We start from the raw sequence: 20575 nt of genomic DNA, 5'->3' as shown, positions 1-20575 counted from the left end.
TAGAATGGTTAAACCTCAGCCATGTGTAACCAGAACCAGCATCACTTCTCATCAGCCCCTTTATCTCCCTCTACCATTTTTGTACTCTAGAGAAAAATATGTACATTTAATTCCATCTCAGTTACTATTGAGATTTTTTTTATATGGAAGTGTATGATAAACATTTGTCTGAATAATACAGTGGCTGGGTTATTTGTGCACCACAGAACACAACCTCAGTGGTCTCACTCAGTCTAGCCTACGGATGCTTCCAGATAGAGGGCTTCTAGCACTGACTGCCAAATTATTGCTCTTTTGCTGGAAGGCTCAAGTTGAAATGTCATTCACTGCCCATGCTTCCAGAGGTGTGGCACTTGTTTGGTGTCAGCATCTTGCTATGTTCTGTCTGCACCACGATGGGCCATAGACCAGTGGGAAGTATTGCCCCCTCCCCCTTACTGACTCCACATAGTCACCACACCCTTTCGTTTCACATTTAGAAGCAGGTGACTTTCACCACCATTTCAGCACCCAGTTTTGAACTGGTGTTTATGCACTTTTCCCCCCATGGCCTGTTTTGATATTCTACCATAATACAATTGCATAACTTTTGAGTGCAACCCAGTGCAAGAGGATCATGTTGTTGTTGTTGTTGTTTAATCGTTTAGTCGTGTCCGACTCTTCGTGACCCCATGGACCAGAGCACGCCAGGCACTCCTGTCTTGCACTGCCTCCCGCAGTTTGGTCAAACTCATGTTCGTAGCTTCGAGAACACTGTCCAACCATCTCGTCCTCTGTCGTCCCCTTCTCCTAGTGCCCTCAATCTTTCCCAACATCAGGGTCTTTTCCAAAGATTCCTCTCTTCTCATGAGGTGGCCAAAGTATTGGAGCCTCAGCTTCACGATCTGTCCTTCCAGGGAGCACTCAGGGCTGATTTCCTGAAGAATGGATAGGTTTGATCTTCTTGCAGTCCATGGGACTCTCAAGAGTCTCCTCCAGCACCATAATTCAAAAGCATCAATTCTTCGGCGATCAGCCTTCTTTATGGTCCAGCTCTCACTTCCATACATCACTACTGGGAAAACCATAGCTTTAACTATACAGTGGAACCTCGGTTTATGAACACCTCGGTTTATGAATTTTCGGTTTATGAACGCCGCGGACCCATCTGGAACGGATTAATTCATTTTCCATTACTTTCAATGGGAAAGTTTGCTTCAGTTTATGAACGCTTCAGTTTATGAACAGACTTCCGGAACCAATTACACCCATGCTTCAGTTTATGAACATTTCAGTTTAAGTACTCCGCGGACCCGTCTGGAACGGATTAATCCACTTTCCATTACTTTCAATGGGAAAGTTCGCTTCAGTTTATGAACGCTTCAGTTTAAGTACTCCGTGGACTGTCTGGAACGGATTAATCCACTTTCCATTACTTTCAATGGGAAAGTTCGCTTCAGTTTATGAACGCTTCAGTTTATGAACAGACTTCCGGAACCAATTGTGTTCATAAACCGAGGTACCACTGTACGGACCTTTGTCGGCAAGGTGATGTCTCTGCTTTTTAAGATGCTGTCTAGGTTTGTCATCACTTTTCTCCCAAGAAGCAGGCGTCTTTTAATTTCGTAATTAAGGATCATAGCCTTACTTTCAAGTAAACATTGGTGTGTTTGGGTTCTAGGTCCTTCCTTTTTCTTCACAACCCAGCTAGGAAATTTGGACAACTGATTTTTCCAGTCAATTTCATGTTTGCCTTTTCTAGGCAGTTTCGCAACTAGAATTTTGTTACATTGTAATTGTGCTCTTTGTATACCAAAAAACTTAAAAGCGCAAACAGCAGTGTTTAGAGAATGAGGAAAACTCCCTCTAGGAGAGGGAGCAATTTAATTCAGGTGTTTTTAAAGAAAAGGGGCTTTGCAAGGACATTACAGCCATCTCTCAACCAAGCAATGCATTTCTTAGTTCCCTTTCTCTCCCAGGCATTCTAAAAAAAAAAAAAACAACAACCTTGCAAACAGGATTCCTTGCAACCAGAGAAACTGTTCTTTGTAATTAAGGGGCCAAAGAGTTGTGCAGTTGTAAAAAGAGGAAGTAATTAATTAGGCTGAGCCTTAAAAGAAGTCAGAAAAGTAACACCGGGAATCTTTTTACACTACAGTGATGTTCAATAGTTGCTGTTCTGTTGCCTTCTTTCCCTGTTGTCTCCTCTGATGTTTTGAAACTGATGCCTGCTTGTTTAAATGGCTTTCAAGAAACAAAAAGCCGTTTAGCTTCCCGCTGTAGCGGCTACCTATTTATCTACTTGCACTTTGACATGCTTTCGAACTGCTAGGTTGGCAGGAGCTGGGACTGAGCAACGGGAGCTCACCCTGTCGCGGGGATTTGAACCACTGACCTTCTGATTGGCAAGCCCTAGGCTCTGTGGTTTAACCCACAGCGCCGCCTGCGTCCCGTCTGATTTTTAAAAATCATGTAAAAAACAAAAAACCAGCACTTTCAGCATGAGACAAGAGGACTGCAGCCATACAAGATTCCATCTGGAACACACCTATTATGTTTATTCAAAAGTAAACAGTTCTGTTTTCAATGGACACCGCCCCTCCCCTTTTCTAAGCTCCAGGCAAACAGCTAAGAAGAGAGAATTCCCCTTATTTGTAGTTGAGGACATGAAATGGCTTTGCAACCAGAAATGTAATGGCATCTCTAGCATGTCTTTTAGCTTCCCAGAATCAACTACCACTGTGCCTCAGTTTTACTTTTTTCCTGTCTGCAACTCCAGAAGGAATGTGCTGTTATTCCATTCCTTTCATCATAGTCAGATTTTTTGGGAGATAGGTAAAATGACAGAGGTAGTGCTGTGAAATATAGGAAAGTTACAGGATGATGACTGTATTGTATAGCCCTTCCGTTAAACATGAGTAAACAGGGTGTATCACTTGTACAATAAATGCCTCCTCTGGGAGCAGCTTAGGTCAACCAGAATACCCCAAACGCTACACTACACATGCTCACAAGCACTTGTTGCCCCTATATCAATCTTGATGTAACTATATGGTGGGGAAAGCTCTGTTCCATAAGTAGCAGGAGAGAAGTGGTATGCTGTTCGCTGTTCTGCATGTGTATTACAAAAGGACCCAACATAGAGCGTTTGACAGTTTGTCAAGCCAATCCACACATTGAATCTATGAATACACACACACACACACACACACACACACACACACACACACGTGTTATGTGTTCACAGAAAGAGGTAGGAAAATCTTTACATTTACCTGAAGCATAAAATGCCTATCAGGAGCATCCTCCATTTTCAAATCCTGATTTTTGAGATGAGCTTTCAACCGGATCAGAAATTCGTTCTGCCTGTTGATGTCTGTTGCTAAAATCAGGGAGCCCAGCTGCTGTTCAATATCATGCCTGTAGTTTAAAAAGGGAAAGTGTGTTTTGAGCAAGGCATTATCAGTACCTCTTCATATCATCTCTCCTATCTTCTGGTGTTTGGGGATGCCAATTGTTGTAGCAATCCTTATTTAGCACATCTGGTTTAATGCACCATTGCTGAACTCACATTGGTATGTGTCAGAGGGTCATCGTGGCTACTCTAGAGTAACTCCGCTTGAGCCCAGTTTGTCTTTAAAGACGTTTATTGTGCAAAGTATTTACAGTGCAGAGACAACTTAAAACATGACCTCTCATTCCGAATCAGAATCCGGCAATGGCGTCTGTTCTTACGCCAGCAAAGTAGTCTGGGCACCCCAAAACGCCTCCCCCTTGACCTGCGTAAAAGTATTATTTTATTGAATGCCCTCCCACCAGAGGTCAAAGAGAACAACAACTACCAGACCTTTAGAAGGCATCTCAAGGCAGCCCTGTTTAGGGAAGCTTTTAATGTTTGATGTTTAATGTCTGATGGATTTCTGTATTGTAATATTTTGTTGGAAGCTGCCCAGAGTGGCTGGGGGAACCCGGCCAAATGGGCGGGGTATAAATAATAAATTATTATTATTATTATTATTATATTATTATTATGCGTCACGGTGCTCTCATTAACTCTTGCACCGGAAGGAGCAATGCCCTCTCAGTCTCCTCCCTGTCAGGGCGGTGGCAGGGCTCTCCAGCATCTCTGAGCCCTTGCCTGCATCTCTCCACCCCTGAGCTTTCCCATTGTTCCGCACACTGTTTTATCTCTCCCTCCGAGTCTTTCCCCTCCCCCCGGCTGCTTCAGACCCACTGCTGCTCCTTGTGCTTGGCGAGGTGGATGTTAAGATGATGGGGGCTGGCTCCCTGTAGGGAGTCACCCTTACAGTATACTTCTTCACAATTATGCTCCAAAAGTTTTCTCCCCACTCCCAGAAGCAAACACTCTGAACTGGTGTAGCAACTATCAACACATGACCACTAACCTGGTAATTGGTTAGAATCGCTCAGTTAATCAGCTCTCTCATCATAAGAAGCTCAAATAGCTCAAATAGCAAGTGGTGAAGGAAAATGTATGGCTTTCCAGAGAAGCTTTTTGAGGCTTTATGCCAGTGATGGCCAAACTTGGCCCTCCAACTGTTTTGAGACTACAACTCCTATCATCCCTAGCTAACAGGACCAGTGGTCAGGGATGATGGGAATTGTAGTCCCAAAACAGCTGGAGGGCCAAGTTTGGCCATCACTGCTTTATGCTTACTTTATTTGCAGCGGGATGTTTTACATTGCACTGGTCCAAGATAGAAGGTTCTTATTCATGTATACCTCTTATGGTTATTATTATTATTTTATTGAATTTATATACTGCCCTATACCAGAAGGTTAAATGGAATGTAAACAATATAAGGTAAGCCAGTATTTTTCCTCTTTGGTCTGTCTTATCTGCTGTTACTTTAGTCAGACAATTAACTGTGAGATTATTTATCCATGAAAAAATAGTAGGATGGGAGATTTTTTTTTATCCACAATTCCCACCCCATACTGAAATTTGTTCGCATTTCTAAAATTATATTGTTTCATAAAATGACTTAGTAGCACAGCGAATTGATTAAGGCAGAGTCCAAAGACTGAATATTGGCACGTTCAGCTCAAATGTATGAGGAAAATCAAACTAATCCAGTGGGTGTGGGCAGCGCAAAATCACCTTGCAAAATTACTTTGGGATCAGAGGTGGCAGCATATTTCTCCTTTAATGTACTTTGCTGTCTCTTCAGCAGCAGCAGAGCTGCTTGTGTTGACTACTGAGTGGTGGCTGTTTTCCACCAGAATGGCCTGGCTTGTAGTTCAAGAACATTATTTAGTAAAATTGCTGGTCAACACACAAAAGAGCACCCACAAGGGATGTGTGGTGGTGATGGCCCCAGAATAATAAATTTCTGGGTCATTTTGAGAAAATACAATAGCAGTCACTGATTCACACCAAACACTCCCTTTCATCACTGTAATTGCTGAAATGGGAACCATGTTTCATCTCAAATACAAAATTTGTGTGTGTGTTTCAGTTGAGCCCTAGAATGCATACAATACCAGTCAAACTGAGCAATTTTAATGTTGTAATTTTACTTTTTTCAGATGGCTATCCCTAGGATGCATATTGTCTTCCATTCACGTCAATACCCTGCTTACCTACCTGTATGTAGGGGAGTTACAAAGCTGTCAGAGTCAAAATTTTCTGGGAAATACCATGTTTCTTAAGTTTCCTAGTGGGTGGTTGCTTACCTCTCTTCTGTTGGCAGATGTGCAAGCAGCCTTGACTCTCGAAGCATGCCTATTGTAGATCTCCAGTGATGATTTTCTAATACAGAGACGTTCTGGAGGAGGAAACAAATAACCCAAAAGATTCTCAGCCCAATGAAGTCCATGTGCATGGAGGAACAGGCATCAGTGCACGTATCCCCAACTGAATGGGAAACTGCACAGGCCAATGGTTGCTGCATGAATTATTTCCTGGGCCTATTCACCAGTCAGGACTACATTGCTCCAATTACACACTTGAACCGTTGCACATCAGTTGCTTGGAATGAAATGGGTAGCAGGGCTCCCTCCTTAGCTTTACCAGTGTAACAGCATTATGAGTACTCCACTAATGTAATTCCCTTATACGTGTGTAAATTTTGTATGATAGTTCTGGTGCTGCTATGCTGAACACTGCCTGTAGCTCGTGATCTATAATGACAAGGCAGGAAAGCAGGAAGAAAGCAAGAACTCATGTTTTCATTTGTAATTGCCTATGAAAGTTGGAGGCAAAGTCTGCGCAATAACGAGGCGTTTTTTTCCTAGTGGGAACTGTGGTTCCAAGGTCCTTGTCATCATTGTTCAAAGCTCCCCTGCTGTCCTTGTGGCATCAGGGGCTCAAATCAGACCTTTGTACTTTGGGAGGCAAATTATGGTACTTGGTACATGCTGTTCCCATCTGGAAATCTCCGGTCACAAAAGGCAGCTTTGTCATGCATAAATGATGGAATGTACTAGAAATAACAAATCTTCTTCTGGAATTATTCATGCAAACACCTTATTCCTGTATGTTAGTGGTGTCTAATGTATGACATAAACAGTACTGCTGTTTCATTATTTGCAACTAGAATTTTTGCACACATCAAAATGCATCAGTAAATGACTGACAGGCTGTTATGCCCAAATGTGTAAGAAGAACCATTGACTAGGCAGGTGAGTGCTAAGGGTTTTTTTTTTTAAAGTAATTCAAACATGTTTTGAAACTTTTAAAATAAAGGAGATGCTGCTCTTTATGTATGTGATAGTGATATAGGGGGCACTGTTCCATGTCATGCTACATTTAAAAGCATACTGTTCTAACAGGCTTGAAACAAACATCAGACTTACATTTTTACACACTGTACTCACAAGGCACTTTCAAAACACACCTGAAATTGTCCTTACACGTGGTATTTTACTACAGCTCTTCACATACTTTGAGATATAAGCTACTTTAAGGTGCTGGTAGGTAGCCATGTTGGTCTGACGTAGTCAAAACAAAAAAATTCCTTCCAGCAGTGTATCTTCCTTCTGTGTATCTGAAGAAGTGTGCATGCACATGAAAGCTCATACGAATGACAAACTTAGTTGGTCACTAAGGTGATGCTGGAAGGATTTTTTTTTTTACTTTAAGGTGGTGGTTTTTTGTTTTTAAATCAAGCTATATATAAATTGTATGGAATAAATAAAATTGGGATGAATGTTCATTGTCATATAACCACCCTGCAAACAAGTTGGACTGAATGTTCAATAAAAACCAGACCTGCATAAGCTTTGTGAAAGCAAATCAGGATGAGCATTAATAATAAAAAAGTTGTCTAGAGGAGCCTTACAGTAATGAATGCCTCAGATATGCCTCCACAACTATAGTGAACACACTAAACCAGGCATCCCAAAACTTCAGCCCTCCAGATGTTTTGGACTACAATTCCCATCTTCCCTGACCACTGGTCCTGTTAGCTAGGGATCACGGGAGTTGTAGGCTAAAACATCTGGAGGGCTGCAGTTTGGGGATGCCTGCACTAAACCAACAATGTAAAAAAAAATGGAGGTAATTTAGTCTGAATCTTGTTTTGTTACAAGGTTAAGGTTTCTTGTTTGCTGTAATTGGCTTGTTGTGCCCATCTTCTGATGGTACTATGTTATTGCTCTCTAGATTCTTTCTTTTGAAGTTAGCATGATGTGGGTTTCCTAAAATAGGGTGCCCTCTGAGATGTGGTTGTTCATGTGAGGATGAGGACACTTGAAAAATATACTTATGAAGATTCCTGACATAGTTTATCTGTGTGTCTATGTGATTACGGTATATTATGCAACATTTTGGTTTATCTGTGAAGACTGTACAGTTCTCAAAGAATAATCTGCATTTACTTCATAGGATAATAATGTTCCTCAGAGTTTTCTTTTCCCCCCATCCAGAACCCCTGACATTTAGAGGAGTCTGGAGCAGTGCCCCAGATCCTCACAGTGGTATATTTATGTTTGGCTATGGCTTGTCAAAACAGATAGAGCAAGTTGAGTTAGTCACAGGATATCTCAGCATCCTTCTGTCATAGCCTTGGCTCTCATAGCCCTGTCTGTTGCTTTATCTTAGTGTAGAAGGACAGTCTGGCCTGTTACACAACTGACATCTCCAGGGAGAAAGTATAGATGGTAGTGAGAACTGAAGATAATCTTTCACACACTCTCTCTCTCTCTCTCCCCCCTTCATCCCCAGTTAGTTCAATAGAAAACCAGGATTCCCCAGAGAGCTGGTTACAGACTCAATCACACTAATTTAGTTCACCAGAAACAAGCAGAGCACAAGTGAGAGTGGCCAGTGAATTAGGTAGTATAAAATATAACCTGTACTAGCATAATAAATCCTAAGGTTCTCTGACCACAGTTACACATTTCAGATACAAAAGCAACTGCTTGCTGTGGGCAACTTCTCACGTTCTTTTTTTGAAGACATGGCTGCAATGTTTGGAAATCCCCTCTGTGCACACTGTACTTTTATGTTTTGAGTGAGAGTTGAAACTTTCCAATTTCTTAAGAATGTCTAGGAAAAGGCCAACTGCTTCTCTCCAGCCCCACCTCCCAGTCACTACTGCCTACTTAAATCAGGAAGGGGTTCTGTGGGATGCCAGAGGGCATACTATATTGTCATTTATAGTGCCAAAACAGGTAACTCACCCACCATATAATAAGGAGAGGGTGGGGGACACAGGGAACAAAGATGTAGCTAGTTACTAGTAAAGCATTTTATCTGTGTGAAACAGCTCTTCATTTTGAACTGGGGTCTTCTCTGTGAAAAGTATGGCTTTGGGTAGGATTCCATAGAAATACAGAATAGCACGGAATGTTATAATGGGAATATAACTTTTTTTTTTTTTAAAAAGGTTTATAGCTCCTAAGTTTGAAAGTGTGAGGGGAAGTTTTCCAGTGTCTACATAGCTCCACTTTTCTCCCCAAGACTAAAAAAAACAAAAATGTATTGTGCAAAACAGGACAAATTATACAAATCAGTTTAATTTTCACGAGTTGCCAACTTCAGATGTTCTACTCACAAAAGTTGGATTGCAACTCAACTTGAAAAAGAAGGAAGTGGCAGCATATAGATAGCCCTGGATATAATGATGTCTGGTTATTTGTGATGGTGGCTAGAATGTTTGTTTGTATAAGGGAGAAGAATTGTGAAGGATTTGTATCCAGATATGGTTCCAGAGTTTACATGACTCCTTCCTAAGATAGAAAACCTAAAGTTGCAATTGTAGTGCTACAATATAAAATGCAGCTAAGCTATAATAAAAATCTAAAATTGTACTTGTATAACTTTTGAAACATAAGTACACTCTCACCTGGTATAAACTGGCAAGGTGGTGTTTGGTTTTTATCAAAAATGGTTGGTTTACTCCTGGATGATCTACATCATGTGCTGCTGCAGCTAGTAGTCCAAGCATGATGTCCAGAGGTGTGAGGAAGTTGGCAAGCTGCAACCATGCAAAAAATCAAGGTTAAATGAAATATGAGAGCTGTTGCTCACCATACACAGCTAAGTGAACTTTTATGACAATGCAGAGTAAGTTTACTATGTAGCTCATTTGCAGCTCCACATTATTGATTTTCGCAGCAGCACACTTTGGGTGCTTCCAGGCTTCTGCTATATTTGAGTGGGATTTAGTCACACTTGCAAATCCAGTGGTGCAATTAAACTGATGTGGCATTCTAGCACAAAGAAACCCCCTTATAAAAATAAATACCAGACTTTTTGCATACAAGTAAGTGACAAGAAATATGGGACCCAAGTGGCGCTGTGGGTTAAACCACAGAGTCTAGGGCTTGCTGATCAGAAGGTCAGCAGTTCGAATCCCTGCAACGGGGTGAGCTCCCGTTGCTCAGTCCCAGCTCCTGCCCACCTAGCAGTTCGAAAGCACATCAAAGTGCAAGTAGATAAATAGGGACCACTCCGGCGGGAAGGTAAACGCCGTTTCCGTGTGCTGCTCTGGTTCGCCAGAAGCAGCTTTGTCATGCTGGCCACATGACCCGGAAGCTGTCTGTGGACAAACGCCGGCTCCCTCGGCCTATAGAGCGAGATGAGCGCCGCAACCCCAGAGTCGGACACGACTGGACCTGATGGTCAGGGGCCCCTTTACCTTTAAGTGACAAGAAAAAGCCCTGGGAAGTGTGGGATACCATTTGCTCAATGCAACATTTTACAACCTCCCTACAAACAAATCTGAATGCATGCTCAATAGGTAGCTGACAGTGTCTAACGTCACAAACTTTGTGTAAACAAATCAGGATGAATGCCTGGAAGTGACCTCGCCTGAAGCAAACGGTTGAGGTGCCAGCAATCAAAACAATGTTCAAATGGGGAGGTGGATGTTACATGTAAACACCTTTTGAAAATCTGCCAAAGGATAATGCAGATACAAGTTATACCAGCCAAACCTCGTGCACTACAGTACTGCCACAATGACAGATATTAATGGAGTAACATAGTGCATTGTAAAAGAGCATTATTTTAGCAAATCTCAAACGTCAATGTAGCACCCTTTGATTTATGACGGGGGGGGGATCCAGCTGTTCTGTCGCTGGTGGGCATTCATGAATAATGTAGCTGTGAATAGCTTAACTGAGGGCTCTAAACAAATGGAAAAGGTGCTGCATAAGCAAAGTACATACCTACAGATATATTCATCAGCTGTTCTGTTGATCTGGTGACACTGGATTTAAGATTGCCTTATAGGTCCTTCATATGTTCCAACCATAGGATATGCATCTCTAACATACTTTGGGTGGTAGTCAGCTATCTTTTACTCAGTGTAGACCCACTGAAACCCCCTCCCCTTGGAGCTTTCTTCATTTCAGCTTCATAATTTCTGTGTGTTTGTGTAATTTTCTTCGTCATTTTTTAAAAAAACTAAGAAACCGTTGCTGATCAACAGATCTGCCAATCTATATTCTGCTTCAACTCAGTCAATCCACAAGCAAAAAACCCCAATAAACATCTTGAGGAATGCATTTCATTAGTAGAATGGTTTCAGAATTTCCTATTGAGAAATTATCTTAACCATTCTTAGGAGGGAAGTAGTTTGGTTACCTTGGGCTCCTTTAGGTAGCAGTGCATAGCTTGGGTGACATCAGCAGCATGAACAGCATTGTGGTATGGGTTCTGGCTATGGTAATCTTCTTGCACCATAACTAGAAGTAAAAGAGGATAAACCATTGGTTAACAGTGCCAGAAAGCAAAGGGTTAAAGTGTCACTTATATTTTGAAGCATTCAAAAGTTGAGTCCCACCCAAATGTCACAAAATAGTGAGCAAGCTCTTGAGTCCAAGAGGATTCTTCATCAGGCTGGATGTTAAGCAAACCAGAAGGGGGTAGTGTTAAGCAGGAGTGGAAGTGAGAGGAAAGCTGGTTTGGCGCTGAATTCATAATGCCTACATTGGTCAAAAGTTCATTTTTGTTGCCTAGGCAGAATGGCTATGGGTGTATGGATTGTCATGCAGAGTGCCAGCACTTCAGAATTTACCACTGACTCTTACCCCAAAACATGATCATCATTTGAATATATAATTAAAATATGTTTGGTCATTTTGAAACTTTGGATTTATGTCTTGAATTCAACCCACTGAAGCTCTTTCTTTCTTTTTTAAAAAAACAAAACCCAGTAGCTTGGCACTCTTACAAGACTGTCCCTTGGTGGAAGAAAAACACACCCGCATGCTAGAAAATGTTTGTCAGATTTTTAAAGGCTTGGAAGCCTCTTTTATAAATCACCCTTCATGAAAGCATGAATTCAGAAGAAAAATAAATAGTATTTGTGGAGGACAGAGGGAGAAACTATGATTGTGTAATTATTTAAGATTGCTTTTCTATATGAATATTAATATGTTGGTACCTGCATTTTCTGCTGCAAGAGATTAACACAGCTACTACCTATCTGGAAATGGCCTCAAAATCTTGTCCTCCAAAATCACCCCTGCACTAAGGCAAACAGAGACCAGACATTCTGAATCAACTTAGCATTTTAAGATTCTCTAGATAATATGTTTATTCCAGTTCTGGAATGGGTAAACTTTCCAACTTTACAGCTCTTCCCACTCCCATTATCATAAGAAATGAGAATTGTACAGGTTTGCTGCTGAAGCTGAGCCTCCCATGTAACTGTTCAATTTCAATTTACCAAAGACTGATAAAATGTCACACTAACCCAGCACTAAAGAAGAACATATTATACCAGGCCTGCCCTGTGGAACGCCCTCCCATCAGATGTCAAGGAAATAAGCAGCTATCCTATTTTTAAAAGACAACTGAAAGCAGCCCTGTTTAGGGAAGTTTTGAATATTTAATGCTGTATTGTTTTTAACACTCGATTGGGAGCCGCCCAGAGTGGCTGGGGAAACTCAGTCAGATGGGCGGGGTAATAGAATGGTACCTCTACTTACGAATTTAATGCGTTCTGAACGTACATTTGTAAGTCGAAAAAAATTGTAAGTCGAATCCCATAGAAATGCATTGAGAGAAAAAAATCATAAGTAGAAGCAACCCTATCTAAAAATTCGTAAGTAGAAAAAATCCTATCTAAACCGCATCCAAGATGGCGGACGGAGCTCCATTCGTAAGTAGAAACATTCGTAAGTAGAGTTATTCGTAAGTAGAGGTACCACTGTAATAATAATAATAATATATTGGTAGAGAGAGGGAAGAAGTACTTACCTAAAAATCTGTGTAATGTAACCATGTCTAACTGAAAATGGTGGATAAGCCCATGTACGTTGAAGAGGTGGCACAGCAAGGTTACAAGGCTGTTTCCTGAGGGAATAGACAGACATGCATTAACTGGATGAAAAAAACCACATTTAGCAACCTTGTTAATTGTGTTGCTGTCTTGCCCCGCTAGCGTTGTCCATGGATATGTAAGTTGTTAGAATCATAAAATTGTAGAGTTGGAAGGGCCCTGAGGGTGATTTCACTAGAATGCAGCCTTCTATAATTCATAATGGCTTTGCTGGGGAGCCAGAAATGCAGGCTCCATAAGCCTGAAAACCTTCCTTCTGCTTCTCAGTTATGTTAACGCATAGACTCGTGTTACTCCAATGGCAAGAAAATCCCTCTCGTAATGGTATTTTCAGAAGCGCCCCCCAAAATAAGGGCCATAGGATTGGAGGGGGCATAGCTTGGTGGGTAATCTAAATGGCTTGCACAAACAAGATCCCCTGTTCATATCCTATCATCTCCATTTAAAGACTGAGACTGCTGGTGGCGGTACTGGCTTGTAGGGTAGCTAGCAATTTTGTGCAAATACTTTGGTGTGCTGAACTTTCTTGTATTCACATTCAAAATTCCAAGGGGTTGTCTTCTCAGCCTTCTCAGAGTAAACCCATTAAAATTAATGAACCAAAGTCAGTAGTGTCCATTAATGTAAATGGGTCTACGCTGAACTAGCACTGAATATCATCCTACATGTCTAAAAGTTCTGGAAACAAAAAAGGAATGGTTGCTATTTAAATTGCTCGGCTTCAAGAGCTAGGAGGAGATAATAGCATATATATTTTTCAACCAAATAACACTGAAAAACAATTCCCAAGAAAATTGCATCGTAGTTTTCTTAAATTATTTCCAAGACAAATTCTGGGTTATAGCAGAAAATGGTCTGGATATGTTTTGTGTGTTTTTTTTAAAAAAAAAACAAGATCTAGGCGATTGAGGGAAATGAGTATTTCCATGCTTCAAGGATGCCAGGAATAATGGTGTCAATAGCCCCATCTCTACTGCCTTTTGACATCTCTTCAGCATACATATATTGTCAGCCTTTTCCCACAACCATGGGAGCTGGGGGTTTTCCTGTTGTTATTCTCTCTCACAGTTACAATAAACCTACCATTAAAATTATGGACTGGCCATTTCTTCATCAGAGGGCAAACAGGCAAATTTAGCAGAGGATCAAATACTTCCCCCCTCAATGTAGGTAAAAACTATAGCAATAAAAGATTTAAGGATGATGGAGAAACCTAAAGGCAATGGTTAAGAATCAATAATGTTGTCTGAAAGGTATTTTATGCAACTTACCATTCGTCAAGCGGTCAAACAAGAAAATGTCAAAATCCCACATTCCCACTTTGGATAGCATATACTGGGAATATAAAAATAAAAGGCAGAATGACTATGTACAAACTAAATATTGACAGATTTACATGAAAATCAGTACTTTATAAATTATGGGGCTCAGAGTTTCTAGGAAACTGCACACCCTCATTTAAGAGATGTGGAAGTGGGCTGAATTTGCACAGTGGTAAGGGAAATGCACTCTATGTTCAGAAGTAACCATCCCCTTTCACATATTCTGGATATGAGCTCACAAATTATTATTACTTTCTTATCTTTGCCCTGGCCTTTGACACCTGAGATATGTGCTTTCAGGACCCACCCTGCTCCTGTGATTGTAATCTGTTTTCACTGCATTTTGAATTTTAATTTGTTGTAACCTGTCCTGGGTGAAGGGCGGGTGATATATTTAATAGCAACAACAAGGATAACAATAAATAATTAGATTTAATAATTAATAATAAACCTGAAATAATTGTACTAATTTAAGAAAAAATAATATATTAGAAATAACTTAGTACATAAAATTGTACTCTTTGGTACATTTATGAAATTTGAAAGTGTAAGTACCTTTGTTTTAATTAAGTAATAGTTCAAATGTAGCCAGTTTTAGAGATGAACCTGCATACCGAACACTGCAATCCTATACATGTCTAATCCAAAAGTCTCAGAAGCAAGCCCAAAATGAGATTTACTCTTGGCTTATTGTGCATAAGATTGCAGTCTAAGACACCTAAGTATAGCTTAGTATTTGTCAGTTGGGAACTGTAAACAAAACTAGGTTTTTATATGGAAAGCTCATTATCGGAACTCAAATTATTGGGGGGGGGGACTCAGAAAATGGGGATGGGGAAACCTATGGCCCTCTATTCATTTCTGGACTATTGCTCCCTTCATCCTTGACCCTTCATCCTTGATGGGAGCTGGAGTCTGACAATATCTGGATGGCCATAGTTCCACATCCCGGCCGTAGTGTAATTAACAATTTAGAACAGCCATCCCCAAACTTCGGCCCTCCAGATGTTTTGGACTACAATTCCCATAATCCCTGACCACTGGTCCTGTTAGCTAGGGAGTTGTAGGCCAAAACATCTGGAGGGCCGCAGTTTGGGGGTGCCTGATTTAGAAAATCAGCAAGACCATCTAATCTACCTGCAAACAAATCAAGACGAATGCTCAATAAACAGGTTCTCTAGGAGCACCCATAGAAACTAGAAAATTAGCTATGCTGAACTTGCTTTCTTTTTATCCCATTCCATCCAAGTAGATTATATATCCTTGAAATAGGTTCTTAGCATAGCTCTAAATATATTTCTCTAAAAAGAACCAGCATCTTAAAGAACCACAGCTTCTGCTTTCCACTTTCAGCTTCACAGACTTCAGAAATGTATTTATTTCATATATATTTTACATACTGCTTAACGCTAGTACCGTCTCTAAGTGGTTTAGAAAGAGAAATTGAAGGTTTGCCCAACATTTCAGACAAAAACAGGGACACATTTGCAAAACCGCAACTTCTTGAAACTTCCTGATATAAGAATGTAAGAAGAGCCTGCTGGATCAGGCCAATGGCCCATCTAGTCCAGAATCCTGTTCTCACAGTGTCCAACCACTGTGGCCTGCATTAAAATCCACAAGCAGGATTCGAGCACAAGAACCCTCTCCTTCCTGTGGTTTCCAGCAACCAGTATCCATTGCTGCATTGCTGCTTCTAGCTGAAAGTATGCTTTGCTGAAACCTACTTTTAACCCTTTTGTAAAGTTTGTTTGCTGAAATGCCTGTTCTCTGCTGTGTTAATTTACACTGTGATACCTGGTCCAGTGCTGTTTTTGAAACTGAAGGCAGGGGTAGCACATCCCATTTTGCCCCTTGAGGCAAAATAGGCAGTGCCGCCCCTGCCCTGCCGTTCCCATACCTGTTGCGCCACTGGCACTCCTTCGCATGCCCTTCTGCTTCTGCAATTTGGGGCGAGATCTCACCCAAAACAAGCAAGATCTTGCACACTCGCAAATCTTGTACGATTACAGCTGAAATCAGTGGTGCTTCTGCGGAGGCAGTGGGGCATCCATGTGCCTAATGGCAGAGCCAGCTCTGCTTGAAGGTATGGCTTCTTTTCACAGAATCACAGAGTCAGAAGGGACCATGAGGATGGTTAAAGATATACTAGAATAAGGGTAGCCAACATGGTGCCCTCCAGAGTCACACACCTTTGAGTTCTACAACTTGCAACATTCATAACTATTGACCATGCTGGTTGAGGCTGATAAGAATTGTAGACCAGCAACATATTGATCACACTATGTTGTCTATCCGTGTGCTACAGCACACTTGGGTCATTTCCCCTCCCTCAGCAGTCCCCAAATCCGACTACACATTGTTCAGGAGAGGTGTCTGACCCACTGGAGAGGCATTTCAGGGGGTGAGAAACATTCTTTCCATGAACTTCCTTATGTTAAATTATCTCAGGATCCGGTTTCATATATATGACATTCCTTCATGTTGAATTCAAGCGAATCTTCACCAATCTCTTTGTTACATTTAGAACAGTAAGTCTTTAGTAGGGAGTTTGTTGGAGAAGCCTCTTACCCTTGCTTGCCCAAGGTAGCCTTCATCCAGCAAATACAGCGAAGCCTGCGGTACGATTCCACGCAGTAGCCTGGATGCATGGAAGTATCTCTGGAAGCTCAACAATCTCTTTACTTTCTTCTTTGTTCCAATTTCCCCTGAGTAAATGGTATCTGTGGGGAAATGACAGGTACAAAGATCTTCACTAAACAAATAAGCAGGAACTCAATGAAGGCCAGATTCTGACTATGTTTAAAATGCAAAAGTACTAGGACCGTGGGGCTTTCTCTTCCAAACAGATATGTTTCTGCCACTATATTCTGCTCTCCCAAGGGCAACAATAAAACAAATTATAATCTGTCAAAGATATGGAGCATCAAAGCATGGATGCTTTAACATGTTCTACTGGAAAAACATGTTCTACTGGTATCTGAAGAAGTGTTTAACATGTTCTACTGGTATCTGAAGAAGTGTGCATGCACACAAAAGCTCATGCCAATGACAAACTTAGTTGGTCTCTAAGGTGCTACTGGAAGGATTTTTTTATTTTGTTTGGAAAAACAAATATAAGGATAAAGTGAATTATTTAAGTGGGTTTTTCAGCGAAAAACAAAAAAGCAATGTGATTCAGAACAGCTTGGACTTGCAACCAGCATGAATATTTGATAGAACAATGTTCTAGGGAATGTTGAGTAAAGCATGCTGAGGGGAGCATTGGAAGATAGAAACAAAGCCAAATTTCAAACAGAATGAAACATCTGCAGTCATAACAGAAGTGTGAAAAATATCCTTTAAAACGCATGTTATATTTAAATAATGTAAGGGTGGCACTGACTAAACACACATGACCAGATGGTATCTGGTACAAGATGCTCCATGATAATGTACAATTCATTATATGTTTATGTTTCCCAACTTACCTTACATACCGTGTTTCTCATATTATAAGACATGTCTTATATTTATTTTTTCCTCAAAAAAACACACTATGGCTTATTTTCAAGGGATGTCTTATTTTTTTCTTTCTTCTCCTGCTGCGGCCGGCATTGCTGCTGCACCTATCACTATGTCTTATTTTCGGGGTATGGCTTATATTCCTCGAATGCTTAAAAATCCTGCTATGACTTATTTTATGGGTATGTCTTAAAATATGAGAAACAGGGTAGGCGATGTTCAGGTTGGGGCAATTATCTTGGGCCTCGTACATGGAGGCACCCAAACAAACCAAGACAAACTTGGTTATGTTTCAGTGTTCATCATAAGCTACACTCCATTTACTGGGTCTGACTTCAAAAAGACACATCTTCTCTTATTGTCCCCTTGTTTGGCCTCCCACTCCTCTCTCAGACTGCCAGGAGTGAAGCGGCTGACCCAGATAGTCTGAGAGACCAGTTCTCAAAGAATCTGCAATCAATTGTAATATGTACACAGCGGCTGTGTACATATTACTGACTTAAAATATAATGAGGTTATCTCTACCCTGGCTGTGTTTCAAACCACTTTCATGTTTATTAGTATGGTTTGACGTATTTCAAAGTCACCCATGTTGTAATATTCATTTACTGACTCACACTTGAGTGCATGAAATGGTTAACCTGCCCTGAGCTCAAGTTGCCAGTGTAGGTGACGTTACTAGGCTCCCAGCAGCCTCCCCCCTCTTTCTTTTCTTTCTCCTGCTTCCTTCTCTGTTACAAGAGAGAAAACAATCTCTTCCAAACCTCTCTCTTCAACAACCCACTCTCTGTTATTACAAGTGGAGGAGGGTGTGTTTGTGTCTTCATCATATGACTTAACAGTTTCAAATCATACTGAAGCTGGTATAGGGGGAAATGCATCAAAGTGCAGTATTTCCCAATAATCTACAGGATAGATATGGATTGTGGCTAATGTTCTGTGTTCACAGTCCATTGGTGGGAGCATGCTGGGTGTGGAGTTAATGGAAGCAGGCATACAGCCTGACATCTGCTTATTGGTCAGCAGTTGCCTCTGCTTATGAGCTTCCTCTCTGAACAAGAAGTATGTTCCAAGCTTCCAACCCAGTTCAGAAATTCCACTGAAAATTAGACAAATACCCAATGACCACTATTAGAGAAGCCACTGTGTTTCTAGTCGACCACTGGACAGGAATTTATTCCACTGAATGAACAGAAAACCTACTAAATTCAGTAGAGAAACCATCAAAATTAGCAACATTGTACTGGCCAAATTGGTTGATACCTGAAAGCACATTAACTGCTGAATCTGCAAACAGATTAAGGTAAAGTACTGCAAACTTAGGTTTAGTTCCACTGATTCTAGAGGGCTAGCAAATTGTTCTGTAAATGCAATTGTATGATAGAACTGCATTGTGTCACAGTAATAAATTTGACAATCAACCATCTAAGGAATTTTCAGATTGAGTGTCTTAACCTAGCTTCCTAAATCTTATCTGTAGTTTTATAGTAAGATACATTTCAAAGTGTAAAATTATGGATGATTGCAGAGTAAGTGAAAGGAAATAGCCATTCTTTCCCCCGTTCCTCCTTAAGGAAAATGAACATAACCTGCAATAACAGAAAACCCTGTTTTTCATTTATCATCTTAATAGTTCATCTACTTTGTTCTCTCTCTTCCTTGTGTCAGCTGGAAAATCTCAATGTTATCATCAGAACACCCTTTCCTTAGAACAGAAGGTCAGGTAACAAATTAAGCAACTCACCGCTATGTGTGTGTGTGTGTGTGTGTGTGTGTGTGACATATATGAAAAAGGATCAGGTAACTAGTCAGATTCTTGTACAAATATTGTCCAAGTAATATAAAAGATTTTTATGGAATTAGAAAAACAATCCTTTATTGTGATTGCAAGTTAACACTGGGACGTTATTTTAGTGAGTGAAAATATCTGACCAAGTTGATTTGGTTTTCTCAAAAAAAGGAAGGGAAGGGAAGAGTCTAACCTACTTTCAGTAATGGTTTCAACTAATTAAAATGCTGCTGAGAATTTGAAAAACATAGATATTTTCACCATAACAGAAGTCCTTTAAAAATCCTACATGAGGATTCCATAACTATGTCCTGTTTCATGGTATTCCAGCTTTACTTGTGCATCTTCTAGCTAAAAGTATCATCAAATACTTTAATATACGTCTAATCAGAAGTAAGCCTGATTAAATTTTATGAGACTTACTGCTTTTACACCATACTTTTAAAGCACATTTCATTTCCCAAAGAATCCTGAGAAGTGTAAGTTGTTAAGGAATCTTGGAATTGTATACTACAGTATCCAGGATTCTATTTGGGTGTGAGGAAAGCAATGTGCTTCAAATGGATGGTGCATACACAGCCTTGCAGCCTAACTTAAGCAAATGAAATGATTCGTGTTATTGGGTTTGAAAATAAAATGCCATTTTACTAGTATTTGATTTGAACACACAAACACACAGAACACAAGAAATCTAAAAGGTATCCTGGAGTTTTTGTGGATATTCTTTTTATGGTGTTCATGAGTGGGTGAGCTGGAGAAATCTCAAGGCACCTCTAGATGGGTCTGATACTAGTATCAATTTCTGTGCTTTCAAAACCTGTAAGTCACACATGCAGTGCCCTTCAGCCTGTTTGATTCTTTACTAAGTCCACCTTGGTAGGCACCAGTCTGACACAGGATGACCTTTCTATGGCGAGCATGGGGATGTCTTGGAGAAAAGATGTCTGCCTTTCCCCAGGGCACTTTCCCCTCTCCAGCTGTGCATTAGTGCCTGACAGGGATTTCAAGAAACTGGTATCTGAGTGCACCAGGCACTACATTTGAGCACTTCGATATTGGTTTGGAATACAGTATCAACTTACATGGGGGTTCTGGTGATCACACCTAAAGCCAAAACTGCATATACAGCAGTCAAAGCACTGGGTTCAATGGCAGGTGGGATGTCTAAAATATTTTCCCCCTAGATGTCTGCCCCCTTTCTTTCCCCCCTTTTTTTATAAAAA

At 40.7% G+C, this 20575-nt stretch overlaps 1 protein-coding gene across 10 annotated transcripts in view; it reads right to left on the bottom strand.

The window, feature by feature from the left end:
• Positions 1 to 20575, bottom strand: part of PDE7B (phosphodiesterase 7B) — a 231494-nt gene that overhangs the window by 8136 nt on the left and 202783 nt on the right. For all 10 annotated transcript variants that reach the window (XM_088667270.1, XM_088667269.1, XM_088667267.1 and 7 more), the window contains 7 exons: positions 16631 to 16782; positions 14009 to 14072; positions 12656 to 12751; positions 11036 to 11136; positions 9291 to 9422; positions 5677 to 5768; positions 3255 to 3399 (listed from right to left, as the gene is read on the bottom strand). In XM_088667270.1, the coding sequence (XP_088523396.1) occupies positions 3255 to 3399; positions 5677 to 5768; positions 9291 to 9422; positions 11036 to 11136; positions 12656 to 12751; positions 14009 to 14072; positions 16631 to 16782 (782 nt within the window). The remainder of the gene's footprint in view (positions 1 to 3254; positions 3400 to 5676; positions 5769 to 9290; positions 9423 to 11035; positions 11137 to 12655; positions 12752 to 14008; positions 14073 to 16630; positions 16783 to 20575) is intronic.

This window comes from Zootoca vivipara, chromosome 3 (genome assembly GCF_965207765.1).
Source record: "Zootoca vivipara chromosome 3, rZooViv2.hap1.1, whole genome shotgun sequence".
In the NCBI taxonomy this organism is placed as follows: domain Eukaryota; kingdom Metazoa; phylum Chordata; class Lepidosauria; order Squamata; family Lacertidae; genus Zootoca; species Zootoca vivipara.
This window is presented reverse-complemented; position numbering and strand designations above follow the sequence as displayed.